We start from the raw sequence: 26,943 nt of genomic DNA on the forward strand, positions 1-26,943 counted from the left end.
TCCCCAACCCCAGTCCTCAAGGGCACCTATCCACTTCCTCCACCAGCTCACCTGAATCAAATGATCAACCAATCAGCAAGCGATCCAGGAGCTTACTGACAATCCTGATTATTTGATTCAGGTGTGTTGGTGGAGGAAGACATGAAAAACTGACTGGACAGAGGACCTCAAGGACCAGGATTCAAACCTGTATGGGGAAAACCCATTGGATTTCAAGTATAATGTCTTAACCACTTATCCACTGTGAGTACCCTGGATTTTTCCAAATATTAACAAAAAAGTGTGCACCCTGTGGGAGATTTCATGACATTTGCATTCACAGAATTCAAGTGTTGAGCCCTGAGGCCTAACTATGTTTGGGTTTAAATTTAAAAACAACATCAAAAGCCCATACGTCTTCCCCCTAAACGCATTATAGATCATGTTTCCACGTCTGGCACATGTCTAAATTCCCCCGCCCCCTCCCCACGGGCACTTTGAAGGCTGACCTCTCTCTTCACGCACATTTGGAGAAGGCGCACGCTTCCCATCTTGACACTGGGCGTCATCCATCTCGCACTGCCCTCCATTGTCCCATGCTGCGTTTAAATGACAGTGATACATACGGTGCATTACCCTCACAAAGACTTTGACAAGGCACCCCCTTTGTACAAAAACAAAAAAAAATTGACGTGTTAAAGTGTATTCTTTACATCTGGATGGGCTGAAGGCGACGATTGCCATTAAAATTCACCAGGGGGGGAAAAATGAAATTTGCGAGCGTGTAATCATCCCTGGTACCCTCTCAGTTTTATCTGCAGAGGATTTGGAGGATCCTCCCTCCCCCGTAGCATGCATTAATATTCATGGAGAAGATTCCCAGCTCGCTTGTAGCAAAAGCACTCCAGAATGGAAAATATGGCCGGCAGGCTGTGTGGGGAGAAGCCATTAGGATTTTCTTATGCTGCTTGCGTGGCTTGTCATGAAAGGCGACATATATAACTCAACCCAAAACAACTAGTGTCCAGTGATGTTCACTAAATGGAGTTGAATGCTTCTCACGGCTGATGGAACTATTCAATTGCACGCAAATGCGAAAAGATTACTTTGTGGACCAAAAAAGGACCAAAATTAATGACACACTACCATAAGAAGAACATCATATTAGCTGCAAATGACTGTAGAAAGTAGTGTTTTCTTTTAATTTTCTGCCCATGCAGTGGATGCATCATCCGGTCTGCCGCAGCTCAGTAGTCAGCACGTTTGACTACCAAGATAATTGTTTGAGTTCAAATATGCAGAGGTTAAGAAAAGGTGCAACATGAGGTCACCACCACCATTAAAAACAGTTACACGTTGATCACCATATAAAAGTAATGATTTTTTTTGCAACCATGTAGTTTTTAACAAATTTTAATTGAGAATACTTCCATCAACTTTTTTTTTATCCCGAGTACTAAATTAAATGATTTTTGAAATAGTATACACTCATCCGATGCCGCCATCCCTCCCAGTTCAAATGGATTAGACATCAAGAGTTAATTCTATACTGTAAATCAACGTTTGTTGGTTTATACGTTGAAGCAAGCTATTTTTTTGGGTGTCAACCTGACCAATTTGGCTACTGCATATGACTAAAGAAAGTAGAAAAGTAGAAAATGTTTTTCTTCCAGTAAAATAAGTCTACTATTTAATGCTTGAAAAGACAAAACAAGCTGAAAAAATTGCTTATAGTACACTAAAACCAACCAAGGCCTATGGATTAACCAATCACAATGGCCAACGGCGCCTCCCCATTGATACAAGACACCCGTCCATATCGTGTTTATCGCTGATAGCCATCGTAGTGACCCCACATCACACACGGGGGACTCTTTAATTACAGTGTTTGAGCCAGAGGTTGTCAATAATCCACGCCGCGCAATCGTTCTTTTTGCCGTTTCGATCAATAACGTGAAGACAAGTGCCGTCTGACTCCTCGGGGTCTCGTATGCTGACCCCGGCGGACACGCCATTCATTTTCATTATCTCAAATACACCATTCATAAATCTTGAGTGATTTGATTTCAACCTTTCTAAGAATGAATACTATTTTTAAATGACACATTTTATTGTATATCACTATTTTCTCTATTAACATCACTCATTCTCTTTCATTCAGTTTGGTATATCTTCATATTTTTATTAAGGTTTTACAAAAAAAGCCTCATTACAATATATTTTAATCTTGAAGTGTCTGAAAAACCTCCCTATTTTTTTCCAACATTCACATCTCTCATGTCCAAATGCATTGGACATCTCACACTAATACATTAAATATGGCCACAAAAATCGCTGTTGCGTGCCAAATGTGGCCCCCCTGCCTCAGGTTTGACACTCTCAAGCAACAAAAAGGCTAAAGTAGACAATGTGTGTCTTTATGTGTACACACCTAAGGACACACATCCCGAAGGTGACAACTCCCAGGAAGCTAGCAAAAGTGTGAGCGCTGTTTTTTTTTTTTTCATTTTCTGGCAGCAACGTGTTAGATTAACATCACACGTGCACACACACTTTCCACCTATGCTGTTAAACACACCTGTGCAGGTGTGTGCGCGCAGAAATCTGGTTACATCTTGGCATGTTTTAGTGACAAGTAGAATTTCTCTGGGTTGAAATGCTGTCATTTGAGCCTTGTTTTTCATGGATGCCTTTTAAAATACATTTTGAATCAATCTTATATGAATTCATGAATAATATTATTTAAAGTCACACTATCAGCTTATTGGGTATTTTACTGAATTGGATAGAGTGGAGTCATATGTCCTATGCCGGAAATCATACCTTTCAGTGTGTCATGGGTTTCATCTATGCAGAGGCAACCCATTTCATCCACAATTCATATTGTTATGTATCTGTGAGTTTTCAACTATCATTGTGAAGACTCTTTAACATCATTCTGTCATTTATAAGTGTGTAAAAACCTGTGATAGTGGGATTTGAAAGGTAACAGCTGTCCAATGTAAGGATAAATTATAATATTTAACTAATACTATCTAGTAGCCTAAGAAATAATGCACTAATTGTGCATATGAGCACTGTAAAGGCTAAACTTACATCATGGCAAAAACATGAACCAGTAAATTGCTCATTCCAAAACAATAACATTGACTCAAAATTAATGTTTGTAGTCATAACTTGGCCTCTACTTGTACAATATTAATAATAATTTAAAAACCGAGCACTTAACCATGACTCACCCTTCTCTGAGTCACTGATAACGACAGCAGCAATACAAAACAAACCCCCCGGGATACCTTGCTCTATTTAGACATCTATTTCTTCTTTTTTTTTACCGTGTCTTTAATCTGAACTGCTGTGTTTTCTATGATGTCAGGTTTCCGCCATCTTTCCCTCCCTGACGACTGAGAGTCATAAGCAGTGGAAAAGCTCCCGCGTGATTGGAACATGACGTGTGTGTTTTACTTTGCCATGGTGAAACACACACACACACACACACACACACACACACGTGTGTTATGTGTATACACACCATAGGGACCTTGTCTTCAAGCAACACAGGTGAGCAGATATTCCAAAACAAGCTTGTTTTTAAATGTGAGACAAGTCAAACAGGCACAATTTCCTGACAGAATGACGGGTGGAAAACTAGTGGAGTGCCTCCAAATACTTAAGAAAACTACAGTGCAGTCAATTGTAAAATTACAATTTGACTGCAATTATCATAAGAATATTGGGTAATGGTGTTCGATGATAAATGAAAACTTCACTTGCTTTTTATATTCCTCTTAAAATATTGTTTTGGGGGAATATAAACACTCAAGATGAGATCATTGGTCACGTTTTACAACATTTTAACTATCCCCAAAATATTTTTGAGTTACAGCTTTGTTTTTTTGTTGTTGAACAACATTAACTTATAATTATGAAAGACTAATTGCATCCACAGGGAAGATGTTTTGTAAAAAATTCCTTTTCTTAAATGTGTGTCATGCAAATTGATCTGCTTGCATAATTACGATGTGTGATGTGTAATTTAAAAGGTTCATTTAAAAGACTTTCCTGCCCTAAACATGCTTAGCATAATGATTGAGTTGTGGTGATAAGACATATTTAAAAAGTACACTACCAGATACTCGATGTTAAGCTAACTCACATTTTGACGAGATTTGTGTTGATTTTGAGTTGGGAAAACAAATGTAGGTTAAGTTAAACAATCATTTGAAAGCATTTTTAACCCGGTTACAATAATGCTACCATAAACAAATCAATACATTGAGTTTGCTTGGCATGCATTTCCATTGTCACTTTGTTTCCGGACAACAAAATCAGTTTCAAAGCCGATTAAATTGTCCAATGGCTGATGTCAGCTCTCATGGTCCCAAAGGTGAGACATGACATTCTTCCGTTTGTGTTAACTCATTAGCTGCCAATGGAAACCATTTGGATTTGGCATGCCTGTCAACCCTCCCACTTCAAGGGAATTGGACGTCTACTAGCGATAGTCACAAAAATATAGCAGAAAAGAAATTCACTGTGAATTTCCCATACAAAAAGAACAGAAATTTCATTTTCTTTTCCTGCAGTTGAGATTTGGGTTCAATTCCACTTCCAATCTTTTATGAAATGAAAAGCACAGCCCGGCTTTCTGTTTGGCCGGCGTATTGATTTGCCATTATGTTGCACGGGGGGGAGAAAATCCATGGCTCTCCTTTTAAATAAGCATCACAGCAGGACAAGAGAGATATATCATGAACAAGGCGTATCGAATGGAAACACATGGGATGCGGGGTATAAGTCGAGCCATCTTCACGGTGCTTCGCAAACTGCTTAGAGATAAAAAGGGTGAAATCTGCCTAGCTTTGCGGAAGTAGTGTTTTTTTTCCCCTGTACAATATTTGCATGTATTTGTATTGGTTGGTGTGAAGGTACTTATTGTTGGTGTCTTTTCTTGCTTGCTCTTGACCTTGGAAGTACAAACGTTAAACAAGAGTTACCAGTTTATAGCTTTTGGATAGACGTCCAGTCTAGGGGCCAAAGTGGATAAGATGTCCATTGCTGTCGATGGTAGTAAATGGGTTAATATTGGTGGGGAGTGACAATTTTTAATGGAAAATTATCATTACTGATGACTTTTTAATTCATTTTAATAGTACAGTTTTAGTATATTGTCGCAATATACCTCTGACCAGACCATAAGTCTTAAAACATCAAAAAAGTTGAGAACTGTGGTCACCAGCTGTTTTTCAAGGCTCTCAAATATTTGCCAGATATATGTGAGGCTTTGACCATGTATAGCAAGGCTTGTATTTGTTCAAAATATGACCATGTATGGGGGCTTTTTTTCTCATAAGAAAAAAAAAACATGTAGTAATGCGATTTTTCATTCAAGAAAAAGGGTAGGCAATGTATATTAAGGCTTTTATTTGTTAAAAAGGACCATATTTCATAAGGCTTTTATTTGTTTTAATAATGGCCATGTAAAGTACATTTATAGTGAAGCTATTTTTTATGTATTTTTTCAAAATTGTATAGTAAGTCATTCATGTGTTCCAAAAAAAATTACCATATATGGTAAGGCTTTTTTTTTGTTCAGCCTACAGACACCCCTGACCAATAGTAATGACTTTTGGGGAAAAAAAATATACAAAATGGACCATATTTGTGCAAAGCTTCTTTTTGACATAGAAGTTATTTGTGAGGGCAAAAAAAAGTGGTGAGAGGTTTCAGTGTCAAAGGAGTTATGAGAATGATGTAACAGCTGGTAAATGCTTTGATGGCTGATTCTTCTGAAGGTTGATTGGGAATACACAAAGCGAAACTGTGTTGCGTGATACAGAATTTTTTCATCTTTTTTTTACCTCACTATTGTGCAACGGTTGACTCAATAATTCTGCACAGGGAAGTACATATATATGTACTGAAGTATAACTAATGCTATTTCACACTCATTGGAATTCCCCATCGAGGACAGTGTTGGAAATTCCCTCTCTGTGCTTTTTTGAAAGATTAAAATCTATTTTTCAATTAGCCCATTTCTTTGTATCGGGAGCCGTCATTGGAAGCCAATGATGTTAATTTTGTAGCAACCGTATTGAAAGCTGAATGTTGTGTACTGCCAACACAATGTTTTGGGAAGCCGACAGACTGGCCCCAGACGTCACCAATTATTTGCTTTGAGGAACATTCTCTGGCATTACAGCTTGTCGCTTGAATGCTGAGAGACAAGCATTCATCACTACTGCTATTGTGTGGAAAAAAAATAGCTTCATCCTGCTTATTTTTATGATAGAATGATGAATAGAGGCCTCTCAACTGTCACATGAAATCAACAAAACTATGTAAAAGTGCATTGTGATGAACTTAAAACAATGTGAACCAGGAGGAGCTTTGTTATGTTTTCCCAAAAGTCATACTGATCAAATTTCAATGTCATAACTTAGCACGTTGAAATGTGAAATTGAATCAATTAAATTGCATGACATCGCTAAATGTCATAAAACTTGTCATATTAACTTATGGGCTCATGTTGACAGCACCAGATGTCAAATTCATTACAACTTGAAGGGGGGGGGGGGGGAACCTAAACGTCCTTACAATAAAATATGAAACTTGTGCAACATAACAATTTGCAAATGAAATTTTAACAAGGCAAAGTTTAACTGGTTACATTAAAACCTCTCTTGTGACATTATAACAAAATTTATCACATTTTTACATGAAACCTATCAGTTTAAAATGTCAAACTTAACACGTAATTCTCCCCTGAAATGCGATTGTTAAATGTGCAACAAGTCCAAGTTGGCTATAATAAGCTTCACTTCAGGGAATGGAGTTTAAAAAAAAGGTTATTTTTAAATCTTTTGAAATTATTGATGACTGTTGAAAGTAACAAACCTTGGCATTGTTGTATGTGAATGTTGCAGACAGATTAGATTGACATGGCAACAGAAAATGGCCTATATCTGATTGGATATAAATATCCAAACCTGCCTATCCAAAAGAAACACTATGAAAAAAAAAGAAAATTCACTTGAAGCAATAAATTTCATGTGAGGAATCATAAAACTCTGCGTGTAAAACCTCAATACACAAGAAGAATTGCCATTTTCACCGGAGAAAAGTCTTGAAACAAAAGATAACGTTGATCCACGAAGTCATTCTTTGTGTGTTCGGCTCTCAAATTGCCGCATGAAGCATTTTTTAGAAGGGGTTTGATTACCGTCTCTTTTTTTAATGCAAACAATAACAAGCGTGGCACAGCCTTGGTTCGATTATCTCTGTAAATTTAATACAAATCTCTGCTGGGCTCTCAGCTGCTGCAAAGAAAGCCGGCTTTATCGCTACGCTCCTCCGACGACACTCTTTGCTCTTCACGCAGCAAATGGGAAGTGAATTATGAATAAATAAAAAAAGAGGAGGGGTACGACTGGGCCATCGCATGTGCAGTTGAATTTCCATATAGATAGACACGCACATTAAACTCAGTTTTCTGTGTGCTCGCTATTCACTGGTGCTCTGATTACGTTTTTGATGGAGAGATGGGTGCCGGACCCCCAACATTTGGCTTGGGACACTTCATTGGTTGGTTGGTTTTAAGATCTTATTAAGCTGGATATGGTTTTTCTTTTGAATTCACAGTTCCGATAGTGTTTTATGATAAGAACCTGTTGGTGCGTTTTGCTGGATAGTCCACCTTGGAGTCCCACAGGGATCAATGCTTATGCCACTTATGTTTGGATAACTCTTTTTTTTACAGGAAAGGACACAAACCATGTCAATGTAATACAATATTTGCTAGGGTCATTAAATGAGCAATGATAGAAGCTGAAGCAACAGTTAAATAGAAAAGTATTTAAGAGGTTTACTATGTAAAGTTATGGGGACTATAAACTAAGCTCATAGGTTTATTGGATATATACACCAAATGACAAGAGAAAAATAAATAGTTAACCATTGTGTGTAGATTTTAACTCTACTTTTGCTTCTGTATGCCTCAAATTGTAGGTCAGTTTATTTGTTATTGTAAGCCATTGGCAGTGATAGACGTCCAATCCATTACGGCTTTCAGCCCTCCTAGTCGATACAGATTGGTCGCCTATTACAGTCAATGACAACCAATGAACTATTGGCACTAGCCATATAAATAATTTTCCATCTTTTTCCTCCATTTTGTAATCATTGTTGGTAGGTGTTGCCCTTTTTTTATGGGGTTGGGAGTACTTGCACCTGCTTCAAAATGTCTGAATGCACTGTAGTTTAGGGACAGGAAGATGGAACTAAAACACTTCTCCATGTAAATGCAATTAGAAGGAAGCAAATAGACTGCTCCCGGGAGATTGTCAAGGGGTGTGGAAAAGGGGAGGCAAGGGCTCTCAGGATAAGGGCCCCCGTGTCACTCATCATTAGCACAGCATTAGACGGAAGGGGGGCGAAATTCGCTCTCATCCATCAAATCTCGTGTTTGACTTCTTCGGCTCGATACAGTATTGACAAGTGTGCGTTCTGTCAGAATTTTAGCGTGCCACCATCTCCATTGAAGTCTGACACGGGCACTCCCGTGCAGGGATATGCGGGTGTCTAAGCGTATGCTAGATGAACCCCACACGACGGCAAGACGAGTGCGAGAAGAGGGGGAGGGGGATAAAATGGGGGAGCCCACCCTGGCAGAGAAGCACCCCTCAACGCAGACCTGTCGCCCCGCTGCAACAATGTGACAATGACACTGGAGGAGGAATTTCCGCTGGAGCCCCCTCCCCACCCTCGCGCCAACAGCCCATCTTGGTTGTAGGGGGGGAATTTACCACACAAACATTTGCTATGAGATTTGCAGGGGGGCCTTGAACGCCTCAACGAATGGATTCATTATATTTGGATGGATTTTAAGCAAATATTGTTTTAGTTGTAATTGTGGTTGTCGTTTGAATGTTTACAGATTAACATTCTGTGGCAGGAATTGTGGGAGGGTTGGGGTTAGAAATGCTGATGAAAATGTCAGGTGAGATGTTATTGTCAGCATATTTTAGTAGACTTAGCAAGTTTTAATATTTAATCACTTGTTGTTATGAAACATATTCAAGGACAGTGTAGTTTCCGACATACATTTCCATTGACTCCATAAGAGCCATTTGAATTGAGGTCCACATTGCATGATGGGATTTTTACATCAAAAGACATTCAGCTCGTTCAAAATATATAAATACTAAACTTTTCTTTAGAAAACAACAATGCAGCTCATTATTAGTCATCTCATTGCATCCTTTTTTTGCCACTAAGCCAAATTTCTAGCTAAACTGTAAAGTAAATGACATGATTTATAAATGAGTCCATTAGTGGGCGCACGACAAACTAATCAGTGATTAATCGGCTATCGAAATAACGGCTTGTATCAGCTTGGGTCTCTCTCCAACAGTATAATAAGCAGCTAATTAATCTGCCATCTTGTGTTTTCGCTGTTCCCCCCAAGAATTTGCTTGTATTTCATTCCGCTGCGTCCTTGTTGTTTGATAGTGTACTTTAATGAGCGCCCGCTGAGCACCGCAAGGCTCTCCAACCCTCTTAACATTTTTCTAATACCACCCCCCCCCCCTCACCCCCCATCCTCACATTCTCTATCCAATCAACTCTTTTCTTCTACCCATCGGACACTCCTCTTTTTCGTCCTCGCTTTTATTCCACCACTGCCTTGAACTTACTTTACTTTAACCCCCCCTCTTATTCCAGAATAATATCTCCATCCCCTCAGCTGGCACTCCTGGCATCGTGGGTGGCAGATGCCCAAAAAGAGGGACTTGAGACGCCATTTTATTTTTCATGAGGGAATGATTGAGCTCCGGCTGTGTTTGTGGGGGAGAAAAAAAGGCCCCAAGGTTGGGATATATTTCCTGCTGAGATCATGACTTAACCTGTGTACCACCCACCCACTGGCGGACATATGAATATAACATTGGAAAAGCAGTCTGTCCTCCTCCTATTGCATTAAAACAGAGACAACCTTGTCAAAACACAACAAGGCCGTGTTGAGATAATTTTTTTTAAGGCAGGCAGTCTGACCTTGTGAGTTTTAGATAAGTGTTGCTTTTTGACCTTGGTGTGTTGCAACCATGTCAACTTCTGCTAAAGAATGACTTGGTCCTAATTTGGACTTCACTTTCACCGTGTCCAACCACTGCAGAGCCCGTCTGTTTATTTAGCATGTCTCATTCCGGCACACATTTACTGACAACCATGAGGCGTTCTAAAAGATTTAAGGAGAACTGAAATTTGATGTGGTTGTATGTGGACTTTTTTGTTTGCTTATTTTATTGAGTTATTTTACTGAACAACCTGGCAATGCCAGAATTTGTTGTGGTAGTAAGTAAAAGAAGAAAATCTATATATGAAACAATGCCAAGACTCTTAGTTCAGATGATTAGACGTCTCTTGCTGTCAATAGCAATTGTTTCTCTTATATTCATATTATTGTCATATTTCTCATTATACACTTGTTTTGACTTTTTCAAATCACTGCTACATTCAACTGCATCCATTCCTTCTAGAACTTGCAATAATTTTATATATATATTTGCATCCCTTGGATATAAATGTATATTTCTTCATTACTTACCGCTCCAAAATGACATAATTATTATTTTTTGTTGTCTCCACTTCTAATTCAATTTAAACAGGACACACAACATTCACACTTACTGCAATGAATCGATTTTCAATAGAAAAGGAGACTTTTATGGCACCTCATCTTACAAAACCGGACTGAAATTCATTTAACTTGTTTTATGCACTTAAACAACCCCTAGCATGTGCTTTAAAACGACATTTTTCTATTAAGGAGCACAATTTATTCCCGATTAATGTACGTGCGCGTCTTTTTTTGCTGTTGCTAGGGAAGTTGGGCGTGTGCGCTTCGTGGCCGCGGCTGCAGGGCATCGCTTGACGTTTGGCAGGGGGGAGAAAACCCGCAATTGGCCGTAAAATCACTGCTTTAATCGAGCCATTCCACTGCCAACCGGGTCTTAAGCTTCCCTCGTGTTGACGTGTCGGGCAAAAGTGGGGAATGACAGGGTGGGCGACAGAGGAATCGGCCGTTTTCAGTACATGACCAAATATGGCAGGGCAGCGGTACATCGTGCCTGCGTGCGATAGGCGCCTTTGCAGGCTTCGTTTTTAACCCTTATCATTCAGAATTATTTTAGGAAGCGTCCCAGAGAAATCGTCGGCGATTGATCGAGGGCATTTTGGCAGTCGAAGGACAAAACGTTTGTATCCTGTGGGTATGTATTTTCGAATGAAGACTTGCAACTGACTATTTTTAGACATTAAAAGAATACATAAATATTAGAAAACAGTATTATATATTTTTTTATAAAAGGTAATTGATTATTATCATATTAGATTATATCATTATTATTTTCATCAACCATTTCATCTCATTTTCTGAACTGCTTTTCCCTCATTAGAATCGCATGGGGTGCTGGAGCCTATCCCAGCTGACTCTGGGCCAGAGGCGGGTAACCCTGAATCAGTGGCCAGCCAATCATAGGGCACAAGAAGACGGACAACCATGCCTTGTGGTAATTTAGAGTGTCCAATCAGCCTAACATGCATGTTTTGGAATGTGGGAGGAAACTGGAGTACCCATAGAAACCCCACATAGGCCCAGGGAGAGCATGCAAACTCCACAAAGGTGGACCGACCTGGACTTGAACCCAGGACCTCAGAGCTGTGAGGCCAACGCGCTAATCACTCGCTCCACTGGGCCGTCCGTTCGTAAATCATTAGTGTATTTTTACAATTATACATTGATACTAGAATAAAAACTAAATAAAATTCTAATGAATACAAGCTGAAATACACACTAAAGTAATACTATAAATTAGATTTTTTTGAGAATTCACCTAATTACCCGCTATTGAAATCCAATTTATTGAAACTGGGAAGTTTAAACTGTAAATTCCTATGTTTCTGTGCCTTTGGCATGACTTATTCACCCCTTCCAGTCAAATAGATTTAGACATCTAACCCCGTCAGTGGCATTTAGTGAGCTTAAATAGTGTCGTGTAAGGGTTTTAAAAAGAAGAATGAGAATGTGTGCGTTAAAGGGTGAAGCTAAATCCAGAAGACATGGCACTGGTCTGACAATGTGTGAGTGTCAACTGTATACGTGTGCGTGACCTATATTTGCTCAGTGCAGCGAGCAGATCGAAGTGCAGGCTGAGCAGTGGCATTTTTTTCAAAGGTGAGACACGTCACATAATCAAAGCATAAAAAAATGAAGCAGGAATCAATGCCGACGAGGTCGATGCTGCATGGCGGACCGTTCTAGTGAGGTCAAAGTCTTGAGATAGCTAATCGACAAAACAAACATGCATTTGTGGGGGTTTAAAGGATGGGTATATAGCTATATTTTTTTAAAGACTAATTCCAGGTGTACACTGGCTAGTGACAGATTACTACCTATGCAAGAAGGGCAGTTTTAAAAATAATGCTGCTAATTAGGACTATATTTTTAAACGTTAAGTAGTTATTTGAAACCTCCCCTGACATGCATACTTACTAAGAAGACCTAACTTGGAAGAACATGAGGGAAAAACTTGCTCAATTCTGGTATGTAAGCTAGCGTGACCTTGCCGTTTCCCCACATTAAAAAAAATGAACATTTTTTTATCTTTGCAGGGTTACAATGTTGTTCTTGTCTCATATGTACAGGCAAGGAAACAAGAAATAGTGCTTTATTATAAGAGTGTAATAAATACTAGGAAGTACTATATTAGCTCTGATAGAACACCTAAAAAGCCCCTTCTTTCACTATAAATGCACAGGTTTATCTTCTTAAAATTGGCTCAATTTAGTATAGTCCATCTAGTAGCATTTAATTTGTGAACATTGTTTAATGTAGCATTTGTTTATTTTTATCTCGTAGTTCCTGTTCTTAAGCAAACAGATTGGTTTAAAATGACAAACACTAAACCTTATGAATGCACTCACACTGTATTGTTCACCAAAATGCTGACATTGGATACTTCCACACACAAAAAAACTTGAAAGACAATACAATTGATCCGATAGCATTGAACATGTGTTCTTTTTGTTGTAAAAGACTGAAATGTCTACTCCTTTAGCTAACTTCTTCGGGCCAGCCAATCGCAGGGCACAAGGAGACGGACAACTATTGACACTCATACTCATACTAGGGGCAATTTAGAGTGTCCAATCATCCTACCATGCAAGTTTTTGGAAGGTGGGACGAAACTACAGTCCCCATAGAAAACCCACACAGGCCTAGGGAGAACATGCAAACCCCAAACAGGTGGACCAACCTAGATTCAAACCCAGAACCGCAGAGCTGTAAGGCCAATGCACTACCCACTCATCCAACGGGGCACATTATTATGATCTTTAAACCACAAGTTGCCTCATCACGGGTTAGCAGTATATCCTAATTATCCCCGTAGAACCCCCCCCCCCCTCCTTGTTTTGACATATCCAACCCCCTTATGAAATGTTGATTTCTTCTGACAGACGACTCCTCCTTAGGGCTAACATTTAGAAATCCATTAATGGTACACGATTCCATATACAGAGAGGGCGTATCTCCTCCTCCTTCACTGCCATAAAAACACACGAGCTCCTTGACACTTCATATGGTGATTTATTCGAATTCCCACACGTCCAAGAAGAAGAAGAAGGAGAAGGAGAAGGGATGGAGTCCAACCAGGAGAGGTCTCCACCTCCTCCTCCATCTCCTCCTCCATCTCCTCCTCCTCCGCCTCCTTCTGACGTCATGCGCCAAAGCTGGAGCTCTTGCACGACTGGATCAGTTCACTACGGCTGACTGTCTCTCTATGCACACTGCCAGGACTGAGCGTGGGGTGTGCAAAGGAGGGACTACACGAGCTGGAAGGGAATAACACTTTGGATTTGGATACACACTGGAAAACTACCAAGCGATCGAGCGAGCGCCTTCTCCCCCGTTTGCAGACGTCGTTTTCTCTCCCCCCCTCCATCGCTTGAAGTCGGATTGCGGCGAGAATGGAGCTCCCTGCCGCCGGGGAGCAAGTCTTTGCGGTGGAGGGCATCGAAAAAAAGCGTATTCGGAAGGTAAGATGAAGCGCCATTTTCAAAAAATTTCAGCAATATCATTGTTATTATTATTGCGAATGGTGCGTTTAATGTCTTGTGGATGGGATGGGTTTTTTCCCCCTTCTCTATCAACGCAGGGGAAGATCGAGTACCTGGTCAAGTGGCGGGGGTGGTCGCCAAAGTAAGTCCTTAAATGCAACATACGTGCATGATTTTAGTCTTTCGTGCATGATTTCGTGCAATTTTGTGCAACTCGTACATCGTCTGCGCGCGCGTGCTTTCGCGTGTGCGTGCGTGTGTATGTGGGCATCCGTGGATGCCTTCACTAATTTATGCGAGAGGAAAAGGGAGGGTAGGCACGGCCATGTAATCCCGTTTTAATTATTTCTGCTCTGCCAACGAATTTGAGAGACAGTGCTGCTAAAATGGCCGACTGCGTGTTGACGCGCGCGCACAACAGTCCTTTTCCTTTCTATTTCGCCCTTACATTCCCAAGAGTTTGCTTTCAAACGTGCATGGTTTAGTGCGATATGTATATTGTAAGGGAATATGGAGTGTAATGTTGTTGCGTTTCCTGATAATGACAGTTGCTTTGGCCCCTCCCTGCAGATACAACACATGGGAGCCAGAGGAAAACATCCTCGACCCGAGGCTGCTCGTCGCATTTCAATACAGGTGAGAACAAGCTGGACTTTAGATGCGAGGCCGACCATGACCTTATATGGGCTTGGGGGAGGAGCTACCATCCGCGTGCACTGACATCCCCTTGACCCTTTGGTATCCTGGGAAAAGGCCAATGAGTTTCTTGGGCCAGGATTTGTAGGATGTGGATGGGTAGGAGTGCATTGCATTCTTTTTTGGGGAATACAGGTACCTAATTGGATGCAAAATAGCATTACAAGTAGGTTTTGCAAGTATTGTTTGCAATGTAGAGGCAGAAAAATGCATCAAAAGGACAAAAAGTGCAAGTGTATCATTAAAACATGATTATTTGCTGTCAGTCCTTCCCATTTAAGTGGACTGGAAGTCTACTGATGTGAATGGCAGTTTATCACCTGAAGTCTGTATGTCTCAGCAGTTTTGTGGAACACATAGCTGGGCATTCTTTTTTCCCCATCTTTTTATGCCCAAATCACTGGAAGGTTTTGCAACAAATAATAATTTATCTCAATGTGATCATTTGAAAAGTTCGATATGTACATTAGCACAATTAATACAACATGTGTCAAATGTGCGCATAATATATCAACTCAACTGTAGACCCTTGAATCAAATGGAAATCTGTGCTTTTTTCCAAAAAACATCATCCATTTCGGCATTTTGTGCTATCATTTTTAAATAATGCCCATATTTTGAATCAGATGCATATACAAAAATAACATTATAGAGCTTTAGCTATTGGCAAAGCGCTATATTATGACATTTGATTTCATTAGTATAAAGTTTTATCTAAAAATGTCACTATATAACTATGTAAACATTTCCGTTTCAATTTCTTTTGGGAAAGACCCCAAGCCAAGACCCAGGTCAAAATGAATCGAACATTTATCACCACCAATGGCAGTGAATGATAATGAATCCAACATCGTGAAAATGTCAAAAAACTGAATTAGCATTTTAGATTGGGGTTAATTGACACGCATGCTTGTACACTTTGGCGCTGGCAGGCTGCATGTGCGCGTCTGGCTCAGTCCTGACTGTCATGGAGGGCTGCCTGTGTATGGAATCCTCCCTACTCCCAGAGGATGGGGGAGGGGAACCCACAAGGGAGCCTGTAATTGCCAAATCTTCTGCGAATAGGGGTCACCACGTCAGATTTTGCGTTTTGGAAATAATCAGCACGCTTTAGCACGGCAGCCTTGATGTTTTCAACATCAGAAGAACACCCGGAGAGACCCGCGTTAGCCGGCCTCCGTCCACCGCCGGTTATTTACGAGTGGGCGATTAGTCAAGGTTTTTTTTTTCCTGGTAGTAGTAATTTTTCATCCAGACCTTGCACATATGACCATCTTCTCCAGTTTTTGTCCCTGCTCTACTTTTGCTGAATTATTAATGGCTGAGGTGTATTTATCCCATTTGCCATGTACCTCATGACCCTAATTACAGTTGTGAGAGGGTATAGTGGAGAAGTAGCAGAAGGGAGGATGTTTGAAAGACAAGCCGAGTCTCTTGGCTGTAGCCTTAATTGAATTTCGGCAGGATAATGAGAATACAGACTGGGATGATTACCATGGAGAGCTATGCAAATAAGGACCACAATGCTTTGCGGTAGGTCACGTGTGGGGCTTTTTGGGGGGTTAAATTCTATGTTTTGACCTTGTAAAGGTGAAGGGAAATGGGTGGCAATCCTATGCCGCATGCCCCTTCTTATTGCATGTGAGTTGTAATAAGACAAGACATGAGAACCTATAATTGTCCTTTGTTTTCACAGGGAGAGGCAAGAGCAGCTGATGGGATATCGCAAACGGGGACCCAAACCAAAACCTCTTCTGCTGCAGGTAATTTTCACCCCGCCTCTCTATCAATGAAAGGCTCGACATGTGATGAGGGGGTTACTATCAGGTGTTCTCAAGCTGTTGTTATTATGGTCACGTTATTTTTAGTTTCCTTCTGACCGAGATGGGTGGGAAGAGTTCTTGATCTGGCATGTCCTTGCAGTTTGTTTTTCAAGGTTACATAAGCCCTTTTCGGGCCAGCTTGCATATTATTTTGTAGTTTTGAGCTAATGAATCGACTTTCAAAACGCCTGCAACTAGTGCCCCTGATTTTCTCATTTTCTGGGTTTAATGGAGCTTGTTATGAACCAAATGTGGACATGCAGACTGGCCGCTATGCAGTATTACTCCTTAGCTAGAGTCAGGAATCAGAGATGAAGCGTGACATGTCTGCTGGCACTTGTCTGACCTCAGGTCATGGCCAAAGGGTCTTAAGCGTTCCGCGGCAGTGCCCCTCTGTGGGCCCAAAGGGTCAGCCCGTGCTGGAGAAAGAAAGGGACGAGTTGATGGGTGGACGAGAACTAGTATCATGCATTCTTTATAGTCAATACCAATGGTGCCTCCCATAGATACAGGCTATCTATACGAGACCAGACTGAGACTTGATGGATTGTTGTTGGCTATTTATTGCAATAGCATTTCTTCATAACTTTATTACATTGCAAGTAAAACTATGTTGAGAAATATGCTTGTTTGTATCAAACAGGGTCTGCATACCACAACCTCTTAGCCAAGCTTTGTAGCTCTCTTGAGACAACAACATTTCTCCATAGTTTCAAAAGACATGAATTCCAGTATGTAGCCACTTTTACAAAGTAGAGAGTAGTGATGTCCTGACCAGTTTTGTTCCATGAACTGTTCAAGCCTGCTCACATTTGAGGCTAAATGTTTCCAGTCCAGTGGTTTTCTACACTTAAGAACGGTCTAGAACACATTTTCAAATATCTTTCGGCCCCAAAATTCTTAGTCTCAGTGATTTCTGGTTAAAAACAAAGTTGGGTTTGTTCTTAGTTGTTTACAGTTCCACTGCGTTTGATTCAACGTCCTTAGAAATAATGACTGACAAGAAACTACATAGTAAACTGATGTGTCTTGTTAATTCTTTCAGGTTCCCTCATTTGCCCGGAGATCGAGTGTCCCAGAAAGCTTTGAGGACACCACTCCGGACACAGAAGACAGTCCCAAGTCTGATGCTGTCCTTGTCCAACGTCCCCAGCCGAAGCAGTACGAGCTGAACAGCAAGAAGCATCATCAGTACCAGCCGAGCAGCCCAGAAGTTCCCGTTGAACAGCTTGCAAACAGCAAGAAGAAATACATATACCAGCTTAACAGTAAGAAGCACCACCACTACGAGCCGGACCCCAACATGTACGACGATCAGTCTTCCAGGCTTAAAAAGGTGATCAAAGTTCAGGAGGCAGCCAGTAAACCCGCCAACCCTGGGTGGAACCTACCTCTGGCACTGCAGCAGAAATGGGTTCGCGACAAAGAAACAGGCTGCTTGAGTAAAGTCAAAGAAATGGCAGTGGAAGTGACAAAACCTGCTCCAAAAGATGCTGAAAGTGAACAAGCTCTTAAACCCAATCCTAAAGATGCGACGCTCCCAAGCTGCGCTAGCAGCAAAATGAAGATAATCAAGAACAAAAATAAGAATGGACGTATCGTTATTGTCATGAGCAAGTACATGGACGGTAATAAGGTTCACGGAGCCAAAAGCAAACACGGGGAATCGTCAAGCTCCGAGAAAACCCAAAATAATCCCGCGCACAGAACCAAATTGGTGGAGAACGGTCTACCTAAAGAGATCTGCAGCAGTAGTACACTCCCCGGCGCCGAACACCCCCAAAAGTGCTCCCCAAAGGACAGACATTTCTTCAAGCCTTCACCAAGCACAGCAGAGGAATACAACACAGAGGTCGCCCGGGGTCAAGCCGACCTACCCGATGATCTACCGCTCCAGCTGACCGCCAGCTCACCCCCAACGTCTTGGCCTGCAGACAGCAACATCCCAACGCCTACAATTATGCACCACATCCGGATTCCGTCATACCCCAGCAGCCGGAAGAGGAAACTCTCCGAGCCTGCCGCCGATGAGCGCCGGGTTTCCAAGACTTTGTTGGCTTCCAGAAGCCTTAGCGTTTCCAGCACGGCAGTGGCTCCGCCTCAGGACAAACCGATGGACCTCCACCGCACTGAACACATCGGCGGGTATGATGCAACGGACGGCAGTTGCCAGGAGGAGCCCATGGATCTGAGTTGTCCAAAGACTACTAGGCAGACGGAGCTGGAAACCCCAGCTGAGACACAGACTGAACTCCAACCCCAACCTAAACCCACTCCCCAACCAGAACCTTCTTCCCAACCTGAGCAGACTGAACTCCAACCTCAACCCGAACCCCAACCTGAACCAGTTTGTTTCCAAAATCCACCTGGAGCAATTGACATCCTTCAAAAGAAAACAAAAAAGATCTCTCCTTTTATGGGAAATATTATCATCACTGACGTCACTACAAACAGTCTAACCGTCACCTTCAAGGAATACGTCTCTTTCTAAGGACTCTATAGATGGAAATTGTACATACTGTAAAAACATTAGAGATTTTGTACATATGCAAAGGTATAATTTATCATTGAAATTTAATATGTTTCTTACAATGTTTTATAATGTAACCCTGAAACGTAGCCAAGCAAGTGCCCTCGAGGATTTGAGTGAATACATGAAACCAGGTGTATTCTACTTTTAAAAAAAAAATGAACTAAACTGTCTATATGCTGTTGTTTCATACCTGTACCAAATTTGTAATCTCAGATGTATGAAGGTTTATACATATTTTGTATGGATTATTTGGCGGGGGCGCTGCATGTTAGAGAGAAACTCTCTTTGGGTTGATTGCGATCAAACATTGAATTGAAAGCACTTATTGGCTTCCATTGATGGCCATAGAAGGCCAAGCCATTTTAATTGGGAGACCTGGCACCAATCATTTTTAATAGCAGTCAATTAGTGAAGTGTCATAGAGTGACTAATTGATCACTTGTCAAGAAAGCATAGTTAAATGTGCATCTCTTGTTACTTGTTCTTATTTGGCCTCCATTCATTTTGCAATATGAATTATCGCCGTCACCATGAATTCATCGGCTGCCATCGACGGCGAGGTGAGCATTCAATCAGTCCTACAACTATTAATTTGATAATTAATCGGGAGCTGAATAAAATGGTGCATCTAAAGAGTTATATGATCCCCCAATGTAAAAGAATTGATAATCATTCCAAAGGTTATGGTTTTAATTTTTGGTTCAAATGCACATTTACAGCAAAAATGTTAAGCCTTGAATCAGTAAATAACATGATTTATATATAAAATGATTAGAAGATTAATCATGAAAATACTCAGTTGTGGTAGCCGTATTGTCATGGTGATTTGGACGTACCCTAAAAATAAAGTGAATGCTATTCTGTTGATGAAATTCAACTGTCAAACATGATAAAAGACCCTTTTAGCATTGTTCATCTCAGTTCTTTGTTTTTCAAGCTTCTGAATATGACATGTTCTGCAAAGGCATGTGACTGCTGTTTGTTAGGGGGTCGCTAATTACCCGTGAAATGTGACTCAACGTTGGTATGTAAACTCAAAACAATAAATAGTATGCGCTGGCTGTTTTGTTGATGCTGCTTCAAATGCAAATTTGTTGGATGTACAGCGGGAATCTCCTTCCATACGCACACTGAATGCAAAACCAGTATATGTAGATGAAAGCTGAAATCGTATACGAGAATGACATGGAAGAGGTCATATTTATTCAATTTGTCAAAGAAGTTGCAAATGAGCTGTTAAGAAATGTTTTGGCGTTTCGGTCAATGTTTTTTGGTTTTGTTTTGCTTGAATTTGTTGATCCTTTGCACTTGGTTACAAGGATTGTCATAAAGTTGGTGTGGGGAGTCTTATGGCTTACTGCTGTTGGCACAGTTTCACAATAAAGAAAGAAGTTGCTATAGTAATGGTTGCCTCTTGTTTGTTTTAAGAAATGATTTGGAGTCCTCAAAAAGGTAGAGAAATATGAGTAATAAATATGAAATGTGTTGGTAGGACCACTGCGTAATTGGAATTATCTATTTTATTTCTTGAGTAGAAGTTAAATGTTTATATTTTTTTATTTTTATGCATAGTTGCAATTTTAAAACATGGTTAATTGCAATCAAAGATTAAATTGGAGAAAATTACAACAAAAAACAGTTTGTAGTTGTTTTTAATAGCAATTCCTAACGTTGATTATGCATAGTATCATTTATCAGCATTGCCTTTTTCACCATTTAAATTAACAACTTTTCTAACTTTCGGATTTACTTTAACTACTATGATTTGCATCATCAGCAACAATCCTACACACTAAGATCTCATATTATAACTTTATAGCACTTTTTAGCACTTTATCTCTAAATTACAATTACAAAGAGGTTGGGCAGTTGCTTTCATTGATTGAACATTGAACATTGAACTGTTGTCATCTTAAAATGATTGGCACAAACTAAAAATGTTTATTTAAACATAGCCAATGTATTTCTGTTCAAGTGCAAACCTCTCTATGTAGTTGACCTTGCCGTGCAGGCCTCTGTAAGTCCAAATATGGTGCTTGCTCTATAAAGGGCAACAAGCAGAAGAGGAAGGAGTGACAAAACAAGCCTTGACATTTCAAATATGTTTCCTCAGTCACGCCCTGTCACTTGGTTTTACTCTCATTTTCTACCCATAATAGCGAAACTATAATATATGCAAGAAAGTTTTCTACACTAAAAAGGGAATTTTTCCAAATAATCCAGACAGACCACATGATGCAGGTCACGCGTTCTGATGTTATAGTTTATTCCCTTAGTCATGTGACCAACGTGTGCGTGTGTGTGTTTGTGTGTGTGTGTGTGTGTGTGTGCGTGTGTGTGGGTGTGTGTTTGTGTGTGTGTACGTGTGTGTGAGTGTGTGTGGATGACATGGTCAAACTGCAAAGGGACGACATATTTATAGCACAAGTGTGAAGTTTCACATTACGTTATGACGTTAAAACCATTTTAAGTGTATTTTGGGCCTTAAATGATAGCGCAATTAGATGATGAGCCTTATATTTAAATTGAATTGAATGACTTAATTGTCATTATACAAGAAAAATCAGATGTAGAACTTCATCATAACATGCACACATAAATCAGCAGTCATAAAAAGATTTAAATACAATTAAAATAAAATGAGGTAAAAAATAAAGGCGTAGTATAGTTGGTTGGTTGGCTTATACGTCAAAATGTATGCACAAAAGGAATTTTATAAATCCAAAACAATGAAGAAAAAACAATTTGGATCCTTTACACTTTACAGTGTAAAGTGTACACTTTAATGAACGACACTTGAACAAAAGCAAGTCAATCAATAGATTTTAGAAAATATATACGATGCTCACAACTGAGCATAAATGGGTCCTTTTTAATGGGAGAATCATAATTGATATTCTGCAACGATATGATTTCCTTCCATTTTAAACTGTATAGAAAAAGCAAATTCCAGTAGTTGCCCAGAAACCAAACAGCCAATGGCGTGCCATCTAATTTTCATTTTCATTATCTTTTCCCCCCTACGTTTCTTCTGCAGACGCCATTGTGGCTCTTCTCATCCTTTTTTCATCAGCATCCAGGAAATTGTTCATAAATAGAAGTGATATATTTGTGATGTTTAGACATTGAAACGATAACAAAAAATATTTTCTCGCTTTTGATTTTTAAAAGGACATTTTAGTGCATCATCGTTGAAAAAAATAAAAGTGAACAGAATGTAATATGATAATGTCGTAGAAAGATGAAAATGAATGACCACGCTTCCTGCCTGTTTTACATAAAAAAATAAAAGCTTAGAAAGCCACAGTCAAATTGGAAAACAATCCGCAACTGCCATTCAACACACAAATAAAGCTTAACATTATGCTTCTTTACAAAAAATAAAACCTAAATAATGTTATTTCATCAAAATGTTGCCTTATAATTTTAATCGTCCTAAAAAATGTATAATACATCATAAATAGCTAAGCATTCGTTTTGATTTTAACCACTAAAAAGGACTCTTATTTGATTTTAGACGAAAAATACATGAAAAAATAACAAGTTTTAATGCTATAGATACTACTTAAAAACAATATTTTTCTTTTATTTTTTTAGGACGACTCATTTTTGTTGTTAAAAGGCACATCAAATCTTATTTGACGCTGCAAGATTATTAATGCATTATTCCAGTCGTGATTGCTTATTAATATATTGCAAAATGCAATACAGTGGCATGAGTGATTTTAACTCTTTAGTTAACCTGACAGTTCGTCAAGACACCACTTCCTAAGTCAATAATTATTTTTAGTGACCAATTCATAAGGAACAGATTACATAAAGCTTTCAAGTAATGTGTAATTAATTGGTGGAAGTTAATGACTTATGCATTTTCAGGTGAAAGATGAGATATTATTTAAATGCAATTGTTTGGATTTGAATTCCTTCTGAATTTTCGTGGATGAGCATTTAAGGGCTTTGTATTTTACATTTGCACTGATAAAACATAATTATATGAGTTTGATATTTAAAACCACAACATTCATTGAAAGGACTTTCGAATACAACGTTTATTTAACACATTTAATGACGTTTATTGCTGTTAAACGTAACATTCTTGCAATTGATTTTCGCCATTTTACCACACATCAAAGCGTGACATCTGCTGAACATGAAAATTATAACATGTAATTTAGTTAATTATAATAAAAGAATGGAAAGAGAGAATAAATGTTTATGGATACATTAAATTGCCCCGCAAATCTGTTCTAGTAACATCATTTTTCGTCCTAGAAGAAAGGCAAACACATTGCAAGAATCTTATTATAAATGATAAATTATTCAGTTGCATCCTTCAAATCGGCATTTCCGGGGGTATTCACGAGTGAATTAAGCAGCAAAGTTCGTATTGCTGCGTTACAAATCGGGCCGGGTGGAATACGCACGCTCCCGGGTGCCCCAAGCCAACGAGTCCGCCGCTTGAGCGCATTCCATCGGGCTCCGCAGCAGCGGGCCTCCGCCCCCCTCGTCGCCCTTAGCAACAAGCCAGCCAATCGTGCTCCGCCGAACACCGTGCCTGGTAACAGCGCGTTACGTCACCACGTCAACCCCCCACCCCTCCACGCCAAATCGCGTATTATGGGATGTGCGGAATTAAACAGCCGGAGGAGGACGCGAGGTTTCGGGCGCGAATAAGAGCGCAGAACCGGTGAAGCCATGGAGCTATCTGCCGTTGGAGAAAGCGTCTTCGCAGCGGAGTCCATCATCAAGCGACGGATCCGACGGGTACGGTGTTACGCCTCTTTCTTTTTGCCATTTCTGGGCCCTCTGTACTTTTTATTTTTTGGATTTTTTTTTTTGCTAGCGACTGTTACGCAAGCGTGTTTTTGCAAAACGACGACACGCACGAAGGCGATGGAATCTTTAAACTGATTGTGTGCGCATGCTTGTGTGTCGTTTGCAGGGTCGTTGGGAATATCTGGTGAAATGGAAGGGCTGGTCTCACAAGTGAGTATATATACAGTGTATACAGTATACACAATTCTCTCTCGGGCGAGACGTAAGCTTGTGGGAGGAGGCAGTGACGTCTTGTGGCCATGTGTGGGACTACATAAACACATAGCCAAAGCTGCCAAATGCCAGCAGAATTGAGCTTAATTCTGATATTCCATTTATTTTGACTGCCAGTTGTGTTGCTTTCCTATGAGGTTTATGTTTTTTCTAATTTTTTTATTTATCTTTTATTTCTGTTATTTAAGTCTACTCATTTTGTTGCAGGTACAGCACATGGGAGCCAGAAGAGAACATTTTGGATGAGCGCCTGCTGGCAGCCTTTGAAGAGAGGTGAGCCCAAAGTTGCATGGGAAGACATTCACTTGAAAATAAAAGCAGATTTTTTTATGAGACATAGTGCAAAGTCATGAAGCTAAATATTTCAACAGTAAATACAATATTAGACTCAACTTTGCTCATTCAAATGTCTTCCTTAATAATCTTACAAAATACAAACCATACATTGTTCTTGGCCTCAATGCGTGTTTGTTTTTTTTGTAAATGGAAATCTGAGGCCTTGAGTGGCCTCAAGCAATGTCATAAATAATGATCTTAATGTACTGTTGTTGTTTTTTTCCAATCTTAAGGGAACGTGAGAGAGAGCTTTTTGGGCCCAAAAAGCGAGGACCCAAACCTGAGACGTTTCTCCTGAAGGTTGGTAAATTCCACCATGAACACACAAACTCAATTTACATTCCAAATGAATTCTGTGCAAATCAATGGAGATCAAGTGATATCTAATATCAGTCCTGTCTTTCTGCCGCAGGCCAAAGCTAGAGACAAAACATACGAGTTCCAACGAGAACCACTAGAGGTTTCCTATCCGGTCCCGGAGCCCGTCGCGACACCGAGGGCCCGAGAGGGCCTACGTGCCGTGGTGCCCACCATCTTCCCTCCGAGCGCCATCAACAGGGGGGAGAGCGTTGCCAGCCAAGCACTCGAACTTGAACGAAGACCCCGACCAACACCAAGTACTCATAACGAACTTGGCCCTAAAAAGAGGGGACGTAAACCCAAATTACATCGGAATTATGACCACGATGTGAAGGAATGCACAGGACCGCCCCCTAAAATTACCAGACGCTTAACACACGACGGGCCGACTTCTGACCTGATCCAGTTGACCAAACGCTTCCAGGAGAAAACCACCATTACGCCCAATTCTGGGAGTAACCAAAGAGGTAGAACTCACTACCTAGCCGTTCTGAAGCATCACGACAAGAGGGTTGAGCTGCCGATAGCCACGGGAGAAGAACTCGGGGTGGTGTGTCCTCCCACGCCATCCGGCTCCACGTGGAACCCGCATTTCGCCAACATGGACACAGTGACGGTCACTGATGTCACCATGAACTTGCTCACCGTAACGGTGAGGGAAAACTACACTGACAAAGGCTTCTTTCGAGGAAAAAGATGAGGTGGCGGGCACGGACTGACTCAATTAGTCAATCGAGTTGCTGAGCTTCGAAGGGAAGAAAAAAATCATTACAGTTATGAACTGTTTTGAGATTCGGAACGAGTCAAAAAATTAATCCACGGAGACTTTTGAGGGAAAAAATCATGCTGTTTCCTAGAAAATTTCAAACACAAGTTGGGATAAGTTTGTCATCATACTACTATATCCTTTTTCCTGCATAGTTCATATGCTACTGTGGTAATCAAACTGTTAAAACTTGGCATACTGGATGCTCCAAAGGGGAGCAAAGAGTTAGTCAAAGATTTCTAATGGTATTCACATGCTGTCAGATGGCGATAAAGTTGTATTTTTGTATTCTTTGTGGCTTTGCCCTGAGCACCAAATCCTTCTTTCCTCCTGTTTTTCAAATTCTCCAGCTTTTTGCCCACTTTGTTGTCCATGTTTTTGAGTAGATGCACAATATTGTTGCCAATTAGCAAAGCTACTAACACTGAAGCTACTGTCATCATGCTTATCCTGTGTGTATATATATTTTTTCTAAAGCGTTATTGCCCATCAGTATTTAATTATAAAATAATTTACTGCCACTGTTGGTAACAAATCAAATTCCTGAATGATTTTTGAAGCTGCTGTGACATCAATATGAAGCCAATTAATGCTCTTTAGTTTGACTTGAATTTGGTAGCCTCACTGTGTATGTTGCAAGCATTTCACGTGTCACAATGAAAAATAATTATCATTGTTAGTAGAATTTAATCAAGGCAACCCTGAGATGATCTGTGGTTGCCTTTGTTTCGGCTCCAAGATAAGAAAAAATATATACATATATATATATACACTTCTTTATTTATTCCCGGGCGTGCAGAGCTGCAGTATTCATGTTTAAAATGAGGTTTTGTTGAAGAAGAGTTTGGAATAAAACTCTAAAAGTGCACATGAAAATAAGCATTCCTGTGTTATGTTATATATATATTATTGCAACAAATATCTCCTCATTATCAGATGCATTTGTGAGAATATTTCGGAGGCAAATCTCTCCCTTTAATTTCTACCTTTATGTATAATATTTGCAGGTGCCTGCGTCATTGCCTCCATTTTGGATGTTTGCAAGTAAAGCTGATGTTTTGTTATGTGGCCACTAGATGCAGCTGCAAACACAAACAAACACATGCCTGCATTGGTCTTCTGCAGCTGCTTACCATCCTCAATCATCCAAACAATTCTGGTCTCCTATCCATACACCACTTCACCAGCAGACCCAAGTGAGGATATAAGGCTAAAAGTATTAATGGATTCCAACTAAAGGTAGTAATATTTTTCTATTTCACCATTTTCTTTCATTATATTTG

The 26,943-nt window shown here is 40.1% G+C and overlaps 2 protein-coding genes across 4 annotated transcripts; both read left to right on the forward strand.

Annotated features, from left to right (window-relative positions):
• The first annotated feature begins 146 nt into the window (after positions 1-146).
• Positions 147-20,553, forward strand: cbx4 (chromobox homolog 4 (Pc class homolog, Drosophila)). 2 transcript variants are annotated; one of them, XM_077734191.1, is made up of 7 exons: positions 147-243; positions 3,356-3,540; positions 13,835-14,076; positions 14,196-14,239; positions 14,668-14,733; positions 16,490-16,556; positions 17,662-20,553. In XM_077734191.1, exons 3-7 carry the CDS (start codon positions 14,008-14,010, stop codon positions 19,105-19,107), a joined length of 1,692 nt encoding a protein of 563 aa, XP_077590317.1. In that variant the 5' UTR covers positions 147-243; positions 3,356-3,540; positions 13,835-14,007; the 3' UTR covers positions 19,108-20,553. The 2 variants fall into 2 exon arrangements, with proteins under 2 accessions (XP_077590317.1, XP_077590318.1); XM_077734192.1 differs by lacking the exons at positions 147-243; positions 3,356-3,540 and having other exon boundaries at positions 13,726-14,076.
• LOC144208379 (chromobox protein homolog 8-like) lies at positions 19,612-26,521 on the forward strand. 2 transcript variants are annotated; one of them, XM_077734194.1, is made up of 5 exons: positions 19,612-19,709; positions 24,092-24,135; positions 24,406-24,471; positions 24,768-24,834; positions 24,947-26,521. In XM_077734194.1, the coding sequence occupies exons 1-5, from the start codon at positions 19,680-19,682 to the stop codon at positions 25,592-25,594; spliced, it is 855 nt and encodes a 284-aa protein (XP_077590320.1). In that variant the 5' UTR covers positions 19,612-19,679; the 3' UTR covers positions 25,595-26,521. The 2 variants fall into 2 exon arrangements, with proteins under 2 accessions (XP_077590320.1, XP_077590319.1); XM_077734193.1 differs by lacking the exon at positions 19,612-19,709 and adding an exon at positions 23,745-23,913 and having other exon boundaries at positions 24,947-26,518.
• Positions 26,522-26,943: the final 422 nt, after the last annotated feature.

This window comes from Stigmatopora nigra, chromosome 15, assembly GCF_051989575.1.
Source record: "Stigmatopora nigra isolate UIUO_SnigA chromosome 15, RoL_Snig_1.1, whole genome shotgun sequence".
NCBI classification, from domain to species: Eukaryota; Metazoa; Chordata; class Actinopteri; order Syngnathiformes; family Syngnathidae; genus Stigmatopora; species Stigmatopora nigra.